This window comes from Platalea leucorodia (genome assembly GCF_965183815.1).
Source record: "Platalea leucorodia genome assembly, chromosome: 11".
In the NCBI taxonomy this organism is placed as follows: Eukaryota; Metazoa; Chordata; class Aves; order Pelecaniformes; family Threskiornithidae; genus Platalea; species Platalea leucorodia.
In genome coordinates, this window is record NC_138833.1 from 8,874,830 (window position 1) to 8,890,845 (window position 16,016).

General features: G+C 41.3%; 1 protein-coding gene across 5 annotated transcripts in view; it reads left to right on the top strand.

The window, feature by feature from the left end:
* Positions 1 to 16,016, top strand: part of UBE2D2 (ubiquitin conjugating enzyme E2 D2) — a 33,647-nt gene that overhangs the window by 3,776 nt on the left and 13,855 nt on the right. Inside the window, exons 1-6 of one of the 5 annotated variants that reach the window (XM_082324380.1) lie at positions 335 to 1,220; positions 6,650 to 6,713; positions 10,719 to 10,787; positions 11,462 to 11,493; positions 11,585 to 11,662; positions 11,751 to 11,856. In XM_082324380.1, the coding sequence (XP_082180506.1) occupies positions 10,778 to 10,787; positions 11,462 to 11,493; positions 11,585 to 11,662; positions 11,751 to 11,856 (226 nt within the window). In that variant the 5' untranslated portion in view covers positions 335 to 1,220; positions 6,650 to 6,713; positions 10,719 to 10,777. Of the gene's footprint in view, positions 1 to 334; positions 1,221 to 1,271; positions 4,063 to 6,649; positions 6,714 to 10,718; positions 10,788 to 11,461; positions 11,494 to 11,584; positions 11,663 to 11,750; positions 11,857 to 16,016 lie in introns of those variants that run through there. The other 4 variants (XM_082324381.1, XM_082324382.1, XM_082324379.1 and 1 more) reach the window with 4 other exon arrangements.

Below are 16,016 nucleotides of genomic sequence, written 5' to 3' on the forward strand. Positions count from 1 at the left end.
TTTTATAAGAAATGCAATGTGAAGATATCCAGAGGTAGGATGGGAGTGATACTGGAGGGCCATAATGGACAGCTTCCATTTTAAGATGTAAGCCAAAGTGCTTTGCATTCAGCTGCATCCCCATCTGTGTTGTTTATCTTCAGCAGATACGTTACCTATAACTGAATAACTAGGGCACCTTTTGGAGTTACTTTGGATGGGAGAGCAAGTAAAAGGTTACTTCATTGTCTTTTATGGGCTTTTGTATATGAACTACTTGATGGATCCTACAGTGAGGGGAAAGGGGAAATCGGGAGCTGTACTTCAGCCCTGCTGAAGTAAAACACTTTTGTATAGCAGGGGAGTGGTGGCTTGTTACCTGTTTTCTGGGCCTGTATTTTATAAGCAGTACTGCTTTGCAGAACTAAACTATATTCCAGTGATAACCCTGTTCAGCTGCTGAAGGCGATGGGCTTGCCTGTAGTCCAGAGCTCATTGATCTCCCAAGATACTTAAATATCAATCACTTCTGCCAAAATGAACACTACCTGCAGATAGCATGCAGTAGACTTACTGCCTTATTGAACAATGTTAGTGTTAACGTTGTTACGAGAGTAGAGTAGTGTGCATGCTACCTGGGCTGAGCAAAGTTTGTGTTATTTCTGCACTACCAGTTCTGCTTTACAGCAGCCAGTGGGAACAACGTGGTCCTTCCGTTACAGCCTCTTGCGATGTTCGTGGAGTTGCCAGCGCAGCCCATCTGTGTGAAATATCTTGTGTGTCGCTGGTACAGAGAATACCGGTTAAGCTTCTGTTAGCTAGCTAGCTAGCTTTTTGATACTCAGATTCCACACCAGGAGGAAGTTCTACATTGCTTTAGTGTTCTTGCTGTTCAGGCTTTAAAAAAAAAAAAAGGCAGTTACATTAGAGCTTGTTTATAACATGTACCTTGGTTATTACTATATTTCATACAGCTTGACTTTTCTCATGCTACTCACTTAACTGCTTGCCTTCTAACTTTTGCAGAGTCTTGTAAGAAGTCAAAGTCAGTGGATCTGAGCCATTTCAAGATTGAAAAAGCAGATTCTGCCAAAGGGAAAGGATTAAAATCCTTCTGAAGATTAAAATGCTTCTGTTAATAGGGTAGTAGCCTTAGAAGGGCAGATACTCTGGAATTGCAAAAGTCCTGTAGACCAGGAGAGCACCTATGGATGCTGTAGGCAATCGGTGATCTGACCTTGGTATGTATGTGTGAGTGCTACCTTGTACAGAGAGACTGCTTGGCAAGTAGAGAGCAGAGTTGTGTGAAATGCGTGGTGGATACAGGCTCTCATGCCTCATGCTACACAGTACCTTCTGTGACAGGTAAAGGTAAAACCTGCTGGCCCACGGAACCTGCAGCAGGCTCTTGCCCAACGCCTGCCTCAGACCTGTGCAGGTAGCTGGCAGCTGCTTGTCTGCGCTGTGGTCCTGCTGCTGAGGTAAGGCGGAGTGCTATCGATTTGACTTGGGCCCTCATTCCGTATTGCTTGGCGCTGCTCTGTTGAAAGCTGCTAACGATTCATGGCTGAAAGTTCCTTTTTGGTTAGATAAATCACAATTTTGTAACGCAGCCCTAGACTGCCTGTCACAGAAGGGTTTGGGGTTTCAGGCAAATAACCTTGCTAAAGTCGGATTAAAAGCTTGTTTTGCTGTCAGGTTGCTGCTGTAAGTGAAAATTAGGCTTATAATCAAGCTCATGATGAGTCTCTGAGTAAATTACAGTTTGAAAACAGCTCAAACCGGAGTAGGGAGGAAAGACCATGGAGTCCAAGCTAAAAGGATTTTGGGTAATCTTTGACCGTTTGGAGGCCTACATCTAGTGTGTTGGAGTGTATTTGGGGAACTCTACTGTGTACCAAGGTTTATTAAAATTGCTGGAACTGACTACCAAAGGATGCTGGCTTTTTACTCACTTGGTTGGCTTCTTGATGGTGCCAGTTATGTTGGTTATTCTTACTAAAGGCTGTATGAGCATTAACTTAATCCTTAAAACTAGTCTTGTCTTCTGGCCAGAGCAGTTTTTACCAGAAACATGTTAGACTGGGGAGGGAATTGTTGTCTACAGGAATAAATATAACTTCTCTAAGAAATGTCTTCGGAGTTTACAATTAAAACTAATTATAACTTGAAACATGTGCAGGGTTAAACTTTAAGGTAAGACTTAAAACACTTGTGTTCAATAGTGTTTTAAAAACTTGTGCAGTTTGTGAACTCTTTGATCAAGATGCATTTTAAATGTATGTACTAGCTGCTGGGAAATAAACTGTAATGAGGAGGGTAGCAGCTGATGAGAGTGTGAGTCTGAGTGAGACTTGTGGCACTGGCTTTCCTGTGTGCCCTAAGGCCTCGCTGGCAGCTGATGCCTTTCATGACTTGGGAAGCACAGCTAGGGGGTCTGTGGCATAAGCACACTCCATCTTCCTTAAAATGCTTTCCTGGAACCCCTGGGTAGGGGTGTGTTTTGTTGGGAACTTATGAACGCAATTAAATCTGCTTTTGGAGCCCAAATGGTAGTTTCTTGTGCGAGTTTTGTAGCTTTTAGGGTATCTAGTTCATGAATGTAATGGTAGTAGTCTCATTCAACTTGGCCTTTGGGCAAGACACCTTGAACTTCGCTTTGTACCATGCTTCCACTTCCTCATTTTTGCTGAGGAACTAATTAATACATTTAACTGTAAGATGGGCCAGGTCAATGGTTTGAACTGTGGCAATGGACCCAACCCCAGTGGTATTTTGCTGTAGATGAGAGGGCAGAAACTTTAGGTTCTGTAAGGTGTTTTTCTGGCTGAAGGCAGTTCATGGTGAGGTAGCCTTCTGGGAGCTGAAAAACTCAAGGCTGCCTGATTCTTAGCTTTTAAGTTCCTAAAGTGAAACTTTTTCTGCATGTTGCTTAAGGATCAGAAACAGTCTCAAATGGTAACCAGCTACAGCTTTCTTCAGGCATTGGTTTAAAATCAGCATTGTCAAGATTAGGCTTGATCATTGACCAACAAGCTTTCCCAGATCGTGGGGAAATGGAGCAAGCCTTGTGCTTAGGGTCTGATATGTGCAGTAATGGCTGGATTGTAGATGATACCAAACTGTAATTGAATCTTCCATGTATTAAGAGTTCCAGTTTTATGTGAACTCCAGAGTTTCTTGTTCTGAGTTATAAACCAGCTGGTTTTCAGTCTTCCTCAGCAACATCTGGAAACAAAGACCTCACTAGGTCTGTTGTGCTAGCAGTACCTTGGAAACTGCACAGGAGTTTTCAAAAGGCAGAGTAACATCTTAGATGCAGAAGCTTGGCACTGTGCTGCAGTAGTGGATGCTCCTTTCTGTTTGTACCTGAATAAATGCAGCCACAGGTAGCTACCACTTCTGTTTTTAAACTTGGCTCTGCAGTTCTGCCAAGTGAGTAGTGGAAGTCTTACTAGCATGCCGGCAGCTTGAAGAGAATGGCATGTTAAAGCAATCATCTGTGCCCTGCCAGGAAATTTGGTAATATGTTAGCCTCTCCAGTGTGCAGAGGCAACTGGTGGTCTACTGCAGTTAGTGGCTGTGCTCCAGAGGTGTCTTGTGGAGGTTAAACTTCCTCGTTGTTATCCAAGCTGTTGTTCTGCAAAAGCTGGGAGGTTTTGTGTCGCAGGGGCTTGAATTGAGAGTTGTTGCTAAACTTGCAAGTGCAAGGAGCTTATGCATTGCTTTTTACATGGGCCTTTTAATCTGTGATGTTTCAATCTGTGGGTTTATGGAGTAGAAACTGAAATGCTGCTGTGCGTGAGAGCTGCGTCACTGAGACAAGTGATATGAGTGTTTGTTGTAAGTCATCTCTTTCCAGTGAGATACTATACACGCTTCAGAAAACCGAAGTATTCCTTCTAGCTGGAACTGAAGATTGAAGAGAAAGAAATAGTAGTTTGATGAGAAACAAGGCTGCTACTAGCTGAACTTCATTGTTGCTACTGCATCTGTTGTGAGACTTACCTCATGTGATATCACTGAAGGTGTGGTGTTTGATACAATTTGGTGGAGCAGTGATTTTGAGCAGCGCAATGTAGGGTGAGTGTTGGCAGCTTTGCAGCTGTGTGTTCTACTAGCTGGTAGAATTATGTGCTCAAGCTGCAGCTCGTCTTTAACTATTTCACTTTTATAGTAGGGAAGGTGTATGCTAGGTTCTTAAATAGAATCCATAGTAGGTTGTGGTCTTACATGGAAAACATGGATTCTTACAATTGTACTCCTTCCAAGTCTAGTGTTGTTTCATCATATTTATGCATAAAATGGGAGTGAAGGGGATGAGAAGTGGAAGAGAAGTTTAGATGTGTTTGGGTTTTTTTAGTAGATGTGTTTGGGGTTTTGAGTACTGTGGCATTAAATTGTCTTTTCCAGAAGATTAGGGTCCAGTAGCATTTGGAAGTGGACTGTACGGTATGTAACTTTACAAAGAGTACGTGTATTGCTGTTTCTTAAGTTTTCATGCCTGTACTTCTGAATTTGTGCATGTGGAGACTCACTGCATTCTTTGTAGCCATGGCTAGACTGACCACAAAGAATGTATGGCCTTCAGGTGCCAGTGGAGCTGTGCGTAAGTGACTGCATGTTCCTTTGCTGCACTCATGGCACATGGTGTCTCTTGGCTTACTGATGCTGAAGCAGAGCACAGTGCACTTTGCTACTCTGTATTTTTCAGACTGTTGCTGTCTGAAAACTTTTAGAGTACATGCACTTTGCTAGGGTGGAGCAGTATTCATCTCTTGCTCAGGATGATACTGGACATATTTAATGTTCTGGAGTTAAAGTGGAGAGGTGTGCAGCTGGTGGAGACTGAGAGTGCATTACTGATCTTCATGCTAGCTGATACGTGCCAACCAGGGCGTATGGAGGGAATCCTGACTTGGCTAAAGTTGGCTACTCTGAATTGACATGCATAACTGACAATTCTGAAGGGCTTTCCTCCTCCAGAGGATATCTGGAGGTGCTCTCCACCTTCAGGAGGGAGTAGGCTCTTCAGCAGGTGCTGCATGCTCAACTTCTACTCCTATCCAAGTCTGTGAAGTGTGGGATGAAGGTTTGCTTGGGTCAGCACTGTAAGAAGCTCAGTAGAAGCACTGGGAAAGCTTCAGTAGTCTGTGGTGTCAGGAGGCTTTCAGCTGGGCTGTTCAGAAGTTGGGAGCTGCTGAGAACAAAACAAAACTTGTGTATGCTTTACAGTAGTCAGAGTATGTGAAGCTTTGTATCTCCACTGCAAGACTTCTAGGGGACTTCATACTGAGGGGAAAATCCTGAGATTTACCTGTTGGATGTAAGGCAACTTTCTTCTGCTGTAACAGAAGAGGGTTTGGTTATTGGTGGCCTCCCAATTCATGGGAAGTAGAAGCTGAAACTCCCAGAGATCATCTATTCAAGAGCTTAAATACTGCCTGTAAATAACAAAAGGCCATTAAGTGACAAGCTTTTTCCATTTCTGCAATCAGCTTGTCTCGATCATTGTCCTTATATGTTTTGTCTGTCAAAAGCTTCAGATAAGTCTGGTATCTGAGACTCCACTGTGGACTGTTGCTGGTAACCTTTGCAGACTGTGAAGTGAAAAGCTGAACGTGCAGCTGGCCAGGGGACAGCATGGGAGTGTTTCCTGATTGCTAGTTTTAGTTGTCCTCATAATGGTTGTCTGCTGTTTGTTTTTAGCTTTCTAGACTGAGCTAGCACAGAAAAAAGTTAATGTGTTTGGGCCCATCATGCAAAGCAGGTCAGTGGCTGAGACAGAGCAAAGTTTGACTTCAAAGTCTTACTCTATTTGCGCTTCCCACTGAATGTCCACTTCCTGAGCAATTTGCTAATGTGAGTTACTGGTGACGATGTGTGGACTCTTTCTGATCTGGGCTGAAATTTTCCTTCAAATTGAAACTTGGTATAGTTCAGAACTACTCTGAATTACTCAACCTGTTCAGCCGGAGCAATTGACACTCATAACAGGATGTCTTCAGAGGAAAATTTGACTGACATGGGTACTTGAAAGTGAGGATTTCCATTCATGGGCTAGCAGTTCTCTAGGTACAGAAGGCCTTGCGTTTTATTCCATTTAACCACCTATATTCACTGATGTATACATCTGGAGGTGAAACAACCACAGGTTATTGAAGTTTTGCATGCTGCAAAAAGGCTACTGCAGGCTTGAGATGATAAACTACATCACTATAGGTGGAGCAACCTGGGAGCTGTTATGATACAGGGGATAAAATAAAGCTAATACTGAGAGTTGCTGGATTGAAGCCATTGTATCTCTCTGTGACCTGGAGATAGTGGAGTATATAATACCTTGATAATGTTTGGGAGTTCTTAAGTTTTATTATCAATGAAGGCAAACCTGATAGACACTATGACTTGATGAGGATTGCTGTGACTTGATAGATCATGGAAGCCTAGAGATGAAACTGATGCATATGCCAAATGTTGCCTGGAATTTAGGTGCAATTTTGCTTTCTGGGGTCCTGGCTATTAGTTTTGTGGTGTTGCCATTCTTGTGGTTTCAGGAAACTCACTGATGTGAGCATTATGTTCATGATAGCCGAAGTGCCACTAGCAGCTTTTTTAGCAATAACATGATTGGTTTTGAAATTAAATGAAATAAACTGTTCCTGTTTTTTAGGAGTTGAATGATCTGGCACGTGATCCTCCAGCACAGTGTTCAGCAGGGCCTGTTGGTGATGACAGTAAGTATGCTACTATCAGGAAACACCTGCAGTCTCTAACTTTTTCCTTTTTCTTCTAAAATGGGATGTCCAGTTCCTTAGCGAGGAGAGCCCATCTGTTTCTTTTGGTTAGAATACTAGATACTACTCCACATACTAATCTTAAATTTGTTGCTCTTCTGTATCTGTTAATACTTTCCTTGTGTATTGCTGGAGATCTGTGTTACTCCCATTTTATTGATTGGGCAACTCTGCACTGAGGACATCTTAAGTTACACCTTTGGAGTTAACTGTTCTGGCATTCTTATAGGGCATGAAGTTAGTAAACTTCAGTAGCTCCATGGCCAAACCAGCAAACAGTTGCATACAGCTTTCTGAATTTCTTTGATACCTACGCTGTATATGGTGTAGTCACATGGTCCTATAGAAGTAAAACAATCTACTCGTAATACTAGATGCTATTGCAGCAAGGTCAGGGTTAACTGTATTTTACACAGGAGTTAGTTAACACTGCATTTTTTAAGAGGGTTACATGTAGTCCTTGGGGATAAAAGGTTAAAATGTGAGTGGAAGGAAAACTAGTTGGTAAATTAAAGCTTGAATCATGAAGTAATGTTAGATTTTTTTTTAAAGTTTAATAGTTACTGTGGTCAAATGAGTTATAGGAACACTGGAAACATTGCTTGTTCTTTAATCTGTTTTGTGCTATTTTATTATAGAGCACACCAGAGTATAAGAACTGAAAAACAGGTTTGGCTGTTAATTTTTAGGTAGGATTTCACTCAATTTGGAATACTACTTTCTCAATGAGGAAAATCAGAATGTCTAAATCCTGCTGTCATGACTAACTTGTTGCTTGATTTGGACATAGCTGCTTAGATATGAGATAGGAAGTGCAGGTGGAGCATCCTTAAATCACACGGTACTGTTAGGTTTGAAAACTGTACTCAAATCAGTTGGCCCTGCCAGATTCCATATAAAGGATAGCCTAGGATGATCTTTTTTGGCCTACAGATCAGCTGGTTGTCTTTCCTATGCAAGGTTGTTCACCTGGTGTGTGATTTGGAGTTGTTCTGTCCTTTTGAAGCTTGAGGAGCTGTGTTAGAGCAGGAAAAAAGCAGTTATTGTTTAAAGTCCTACTCTGAATTTTTTGTCTAACATGGTTATATAGTAAGAAGATCTACTGACATCTTGTGCATGTATTTTTGCCTAGGGAGGAGGGCAAGATATATCGTATGACTTAACATATGACATAACATATGTTAACATATAACATTGTAGGTAATGTTCCCCAGTCTGGTTTGATTAGCTGTGAATAAGGCAACTTAATTGCTGCCCTGTACTCTGTGGTGGTTTTCTGTGAGAGGCCTTTAAACTGCAGTGGTTTTGCAAGCTGTATGGTCTTCTCCATATTAACTAGGATTTTACACTTTCTGGTGAACAACTTTTTTTTTTTTTATAGCAGCATTAAAGTCTTGGTCATAGCTTAGGTGAGCAAGATCAGTAGGATGTTTGCAATGAGACGAGAACACTTGTAAATTCACCTTTTGCTTTATAACTTTACCATGGGCTCGCATTAAATGCATTGGCATCTCCCCCTGGGGTGAGGGAATGTGTTTACACTCTTTCTTGTAGCAGCTCTGCTGTGTAGAAAAGGCTACGTAAAAACACTTGGAAGCTTTGACTGGGATGCCCATTAAACAGCATGCATTGAACTTGCTGTGCAACGTGGTCTCTGACAAGTGTGCTGTTCAGCAAAGCATTCAGGCTCATGAGAGTAGGGGATACTTAAGCAGGGAAACCCTCCATCTATGCGCTAAGAACTCTAAGCTTAGGTATCCTTTCTAAAAGGAAAAAATTAGCTGCCGAGATCTTTCTGAATAATTTCTGAGCTATTCAGAAGTGCTGAAGTGTAGGGAAACTTACACATTCCCATAGAAATCTAGGACTAGATTAAAAAAAAACCCACTTGAAACCTGAGAATGAGAATACTGAAATTAGTGGAGATGTTACTGTTCAACAGTGCTTTCAAAGAAGTGAAAGCTGCATTTGGTTTTGAGGGTTTTTAGCAGTAGCATCAAGCTGCTTCTAGTTACTCCACAACTTATTTCTGCTTTCAAAATAGTATTTCAAGGAAGCTTGTAGGATGTAGAGCCAGTCTGAGGCTTTTCTTCCCTTAAATTAGCAAGTGTGATTTGTGCCACGATAAACTACTGCGTAGTTTCCAAAGACTATCAAAGGTGATGGAGATTGTCTGGTGGAGGAGGTGGTAATATAAGTTGGTGAACACTTACAATGGAAAGTTACTACTGAATACAGAAAGCTTTAAAGTAATAGTTTTTCTGCCCGTGCCACCTTTCTGGAAGACCTCTTGATGAAAGACTTTCACTATGGAGTGCAACACGTTGGGTGTATGTAAGTGGATAGCAGTGGCAACAACAGAAAGATGCCTTCTCAGAGATACCTGTGTTCTAGGTCTGCCTCGGTCGCCTTGTCAGTGACATTTCTTGGAGTTCGGGACATGCTGTGCTCGCAAAGTGGTATCTTGTGGCTAGTCCAGCCGATGTAAACTGTCTGCAGTTACAAGCTTCTTGTCCCTGTAGTTCATAAGGTTTGGAAAGTGAAGAGCTGTTTCTGCCTTGTAGGGACTGGATTTTCTTTCTCCTGGTAATGTAGTTTGAGCCCTCTTCCACCCACCTCTGGGCTTTGTTTTGGAAATATGCTTGGGACTGGATTAGGCCAATATACTTCCAGAGTGTTATGCAGTGGCTTAGTTCACTTCCAAACACGTACCTGTGCTTAGCTACTGAAAGTCAGCAACCCCCTTACTTTGTAAGTAACTCTTTGAATGTCAGATTTCAAAGTAAAGAATCAGTTGAAATAAGCTCTGCGTGACAAATCCATCTTTTAGTTCATCAAACTTGTCCTGGATGTTGTGAGAATTTAAAGCTTAGGTTAAAGAAGCACTTTCCTTGAGTCTGGGGTGGGAGTTGAGGAGAAAAAAACAAAACAAAAAACCAAACCAAACAAAAAAAAAAAACCCCAAACAACAAAAAAACCCAACCAACCAAACTACCCTTCTATCTTGTAAAATGTTAGGTTTGCTGTGACAGTATTTTTCTTTCTAGTGTATTCTGGGGTTTAAGACAATAGTTGGTTATATCAGCTTATCTTTTCAGTGTGCAGAGGTATGCAGGTTAATGTCCAGTGCTGTTTGTGTGCTCCAGTGCAGTCACAGTGCATCTTACCTGCATCTACTGATGCCTGTGAAATTCTTGGTGGTTTTTCTGTGATTAGCTGCACTCTTCACTCCTGGGTTTCTGCCACCCTCTTCGTCCTCTTGTTCTAGGTTTCTTGCTGTCCCACTACAGGTGGTACGGACTTGCTGTGAAGCTGTCTGAATCTTTTAAAATGGGTGAATGCTACATATGAACACATGAGCCACTGTCTTGATTTCCTGACTCTACACTCAGTGTAGAGTTTCTCAAAAGGCTAGCTGTGTTACCAGCTGTAATACCCTTTAACAAACCTGCTGCTCTAACTAAACACTCTTCTCACCTCACCTTGCCTTGGCAGGGCTGTTCCCACTCTGCTTTTTTTTTTTCCCTTCCTTGTATGAGATCATTCCCAGTTGTAATGCCTGTACCACGTGTAATTAAAAACTGCTCGTGCTAGATTAGAACAAGTAGTGCCACTCTGGGCTAAAATTACTTTTGGCACAGGTACTCTTGAAAGCTGTAGATACCAGTTGCAAGTTAAGTACGTAGCTGCAGGTGGCTTCAACTTTTGTGTCTTGAAGACTTACCTTGCAATGACTGGAGTCTTCTGTATAGCTCTCCAGTTCTGAAGATGCAATACAGCTGACATCCATACAAAGAGAAACTTCTGTTTCACAAATAATTTGTTAAGGTCGTGCTCTTTGCACAAGCTAGTGTTAGAGCCTTTGGAGAACGCAGGAATGCCGAGAACTTGCTAATGTGCCTCATACAGATTAACAGCTTCGATTGTTTTCCTTATGTTCTGCAGCATAAAGACATTCTTCATGAATCTTCTATATTACCAGATTAAGATGTTCTCTTGGACAGATGCATACGAGTGAGACTTAATTTTTGTCTGTTTAACCTAAAGTGTGTACTAGCACATCCTGGTCCCAGGTATTGAGCAGACTGTCATTCTTGCATTGTCTTAAGACTTGTATTGCTTTCTGCTGCTTTAATGAAATTGAGGCCTCTGTGGAGACGAAGCTTAAACATTCAGCCAAGGTAACGCTGGGCTAGGTTACCTCTTCACATACGGTGTATACAAAGCTTAGGTTTACCCTCCATTTAACTTAAGGATCTGTGTAGGAGAGTCCTACCTAAGAAAGGTATGAGTTCATACTTCACCTTTGCTGTAGCTTGCTCTAAGAGGGCAGTGCAGTCATTGGAAACTGGGCTTTGATTCCGGTGCTTTATTGGAACCAACAAAGTTGAACTCAGAAATTTGTTGGGTCTGAAAGAGTGAACATAACTGTCTGGATTTTTATTGTAGAGGGATTTTTTGCAGGGCACAACATGTGTGTGGTATCACAGCAATCCCGAAGTGTAGACCAAGTGAATGTGGAGCGTTGAGTACTTCGCTCTGTCTCTGTTTAGTTCTTTGGCTTGCTTCCCTGCAGCCTTTCAGAAGGCTTTGTTTTTAAAATAGACTTTTCTGTGCTGCTTTGTCTGGAAGTAAGTAGTTCATTACTTGAGCTTCTCCAAACTGAAGTAAATCTTTCTCTTTTTCAGTGTTCCATTGGCAAGCTACAATAATGGGACCAGTAAGTATGAGAGAATTGATGTTCATAGTTTTTTATGACCACCCTTCTCATAATAACTCCTCAAACTGCAATGATTCTTTTTCATTAACAGAATGACAGTCCCTATCAAGGTGGAGTATTTTTCTTGACAATTCACTTCCCAACAGATTATCCCTTCAAACCACCTAAGGTGAGTGGCTTGTACCATAAATCTATTCATTACCATATGGTGTAATGTACATTTGTGATCCTACACTGAAATTTTCCTTCTTCTGCAGGTTGCATTTACAACAAGAATCTATCATCCAAATATTAACAGTAATGGCAGCATTTGTCTTGATATTCTACGATCACAGTGGTCCCCAGCACTAACTATTTCAAAAGGTACCTCCAATGTCATTTAATTTTACTCTGCTGAAATGAATTACTGATTTGGATTTACAATGTAAAAACTGCTGCATTCCTGCTGTCAACCATTTCTGTGGTCACTACTTCAGTCTTGTGACTCTACATTTACCTTGCAGCCAATTCATGAGCGCAGGATGCTCTGGACATGCAATTTCCCTGTGACCATAGGGAGACTGTTCAACTTTACCAGTGGATCAGATAAGTCTTACTACACTAAGTACATAGTCTTGCCACCTCACCTCAGAGTCTAAACACTTTAAGTAAATTAAAAAAAAAAATTAAACCTAGTACATGATGCACACCAAATAAAATATGTAGGGGAACAGCTGTGGCCTTCAAAAATGTTGAACCTGATTTGATTTTCTTATCTTTAAAAAAAAGTCCCTTTTTCCAGGGAACATCAGAACTGCGTGTTGGTTGTTTTTTTTAATAAAACTTTCAATGACATGGACTACTGAAACATGTTTTAAACTCAGCAAGCTTGCACTGTCTTAATTTTTTTTTATCTAAAAACATCTTGGTCCCTGTGAAACGTGTTAGCTTGTGGGGCACTGGAATATGTCCTTTGCCTGGTAGAGCAGTGTTCATATTATTTAATGCAAATAGGAGGTTTTAAACACCTTGAAAGAAGACCCAGGATTGAATTTTACCGATGTTTCTGGCTATTGAAAATGTAGATCTACAGCTTGTAGATCTAGCCATGTCAACTGAGAGTATTTTTGGTCTCTTCTGTGCATGGACCATGTCCTGACCATTCTGTTTTTGTAGCTTCACACTGTTTTTGTAATTAAATGCTGCAGATATCACATTTAAGTACAGTAATCTTTACAACATATCCCAGCTCCATGAGGCTATTCTGTTGCCTGTAATTCTTCCCTCCGACTACACGTGATGTTCCCAGACACTTTCTTTTTGGTTCAGACGGATGACTCCTAGTACTCCTTACTTACACGTCATAACTGTCTCCCTTTTACTGAACTCACAGAAGTTCCTACCTTTTCTGTCCAGCTGAAGGCTTCTGCATTTGTTGCAGTTGGAAAGGCAAAACAGTATCTTGACTTACCTCTTTACAAAAGTGAATCTGCTAGTGCACGAAGCTGAAAGTCTTCACTGTGAGTTGAAAAAACTGAAGAAATGGTGTCAGTCAAGGGAAAACGATTGTCAGGTTGACGCAGCTTTCCTTACAAGTGCTTTCAGTCAAGTACTGGCTACTGTTGGAAGCACTAAGTTAGTACTACTGACATCTATTATGTTTTGATTAAATTGCTATGTAACTGGTTAGAATACTGCAGCTGGAGGATGTGTAGTGTGGCATGGTATCTTACTTTCATTTGATTTAGAATCCTAAAATGACTGTATCGCATATTTGAAAGGACTGGAGGATAGACTGGAATTAGGACAGTTGGAAAAAGACAGAGCAAGAATTTAAGAGGCTAGTTAAGGGCATCAGTGGATTGCCTGTTAATGTCTGTCAGCTTTAATCACTCACAAAATATATCTTAACATTAATTTTGCCACCCAAATACAGTTGCAGTATGCTCTTAACATCTCTATCTCCTCTTCTCTGCCTTGAACTTTTTTTTCTTAGCCTCTTCAAACTGTATCCTTGTGGCTTAGGTAGAGTAAGCCATGGGATGAGTGTGGCCATTCTGTGTTACTTAGCCCCTTTTATCACCCTATCTCCCTCTTAAAGTATGCTCCCTGAGGTTAGGTGTCTTTATATTGCTGATCACTTTTCACTCACTGCAGAAGTGTTCATATGAATGCACAAACTCTCCTTTGTATAGCACAAAACACATACAGGTGTAACCAGTGAGAAAACAATCTTGTCTGAGTTCCTTTGATGTTCATTTCATGAAGGAATTAAAGGCAGCAAAAGAAATTCTTATGGGTGGCTTCATGAGAATTCAGAATACTTCCCTCAGAAATAATAAGGATGTCTTGTCAGAAAGCGGGCCTCAACTTAGTAAGAGGCAAGAGATGATACTTAAAAGAAGCATTCCTGTCTTGAACTAGTATAAATAAATTCTACAAAGGCAACTTCAATCATTTAGGGTGGGAATCTTGTTTTCAGTTGATTTAGAACTGTGTCTTTGTAGACTTTGGGGCTATTTCAGCTCTCTAGTAACTCTTTGATTAGCCTTATCAAAGAAGAAAGTGTTGCTAGTAGGAAAAGCTGTTGGGTTAGGTAATTAAAAGTGAATAACAAGACTTAAGTTATTCAGCATGAAGCTCACATCCCTTCCAAAACAGCAATTTAGTATTTGTAGTGTAGATTTCTTAGAGTATTTCCTAAATTGTGCCACCCTTTAAAAGGGGATGCTATTGGGAGCAAACGGTTTGAATTTAAAATCTGTAAGCGGATAAGTAGAACACAGCTATAAAAAAAAGTGTACTTTCTTTACTGATAGGGAAATCAGGGAAGATTAGAAACGGTTCTTCTGGGAAACCGCTTATGATACACAGCTTCTTCCTCCTGAGGCATCTGGTAGGCAACACTGTCAGCAGCTCACATGGGCTAGATGTTATGTTGCAATTAATGTGTAGCACATGAACATGTTTTTCATCCTGACCTGCAGTGGGAAAGGTGAAGGGGTATGCAGTGACTTCCTTTTAATCTATAGTGCCACTTCTTTGGTGGAAAGACTGTGAAAAATCATGTCAGTGCTACTTAATCATCCCAGTTAAGTGGTAAAGGTAGGGGTCTTGGCTCCTCGCGCTCTGGAGGATATGGTAGGCTGCTCCAGATGGCATTTGAAGTATCTGGCTTGGGAGCCTGCCCTTTTTGCTGGGTAAGATAGCAAAGACCTGAGTGTGGGGGCTATTGGAGCAGTTTTCTTTGAGACTGCTAAATAAATAAGGAAGTTTCTTTCCCTCTGCAAGCAAGCTGATAAAGTGATCTTGGCTACCATAGTAGGGGTGACTAGCATCTTGGGTTTTTGGTCTGTCTTTCTAAATGTTTGTCCCTCCTAGACTTGTTAAAACAAGTTCTGAAGAATTGGGAGAACAACACTGAGTGTCTCAGTAGAATAGCTAACTTGCTTGTATTAGTAATTCTGAAGTAAGTGTTCCTTAAAGAATACATATTGTAGAATAAATCATCTTAAAATACAGTCTTAAACACACCTTGGTGGTTGATTTAAACTCCAAAGCTTAAGCAGAATGTGTAGGCTTAAATTAAAAATGTTATCTCAAAGTCTGCATAAATAAGAATCCCTGATGCCTTAAACAGGAGAATAAACTGTTTCAACATGGTTATAACTGTTCTCGGCCATTTTTGGGGAAAATCCCACTTTCTCTTGAGTATGGCAAGTGGATGTTCAAGAGTTAATACTAAACTGAAATACTTCTTCAGTAAAGGTCAGGCTAACTTGCTCTGTTCCCTCCCACTTCTTCCCACTGTGTTTTATAACTAATGACCCATGGAGCTTATATTAAGTGTGTTGGAAGACCCTGCCTGGTGAATGACAGTGAGTAACTTCAGTCTCATTCACTCGAGAGTTTAGCTCACACTGTTCGAACTCTTCCATACCCAGTGCAGTGTGAATTTTCTGTGGTGCTGCTCTGACAGGTGTTCAGGAATCACTTTACTGAGACTTACTGGGTGGGAATTCCCAAGCACCCAGTAACCTAAATGAACTTGATCTTCACAGTGCAGTTTTCAAAATCGGGAATTTGGTTTCTGATCATCCTCTTGGCTTTTAATTTGCCTGTTGAGGTGTTTACCCACATGACTGATGGGGGGGCATGACTTTGTCACCTAGCATGTATCAGTGTCTCCATATGTGCCGAGCTAGGGTTGCATGGGAAACTTTCAGTCTAGCACTTCCAACTCTTTTGTAACTTTAATGTAGCTACTTGTGTAACTTCCCAGATGTTGCCCTTGCCGCAGAGAAGGCTGGGCTAGGAGGAGTGTTGCCAGCAGGTCAAGGGAGATGGTCGTTCCCCTCTGCTCAGCACTGGTGAAGCCACAGTTGGAGCAGTGTGTCCAGTGCTGGGCTCTCTGAACAAGAGATGTGGACATGCTGGAGAGAGTCCAGTGAAGGGTCATTAACATGATGAAGGGACTGGAGCATCTCCTGTTATGAAGACAGGCTGAGAGAGCTGGGACTGCTCAGCCTGGAGAAGAGGAGGCT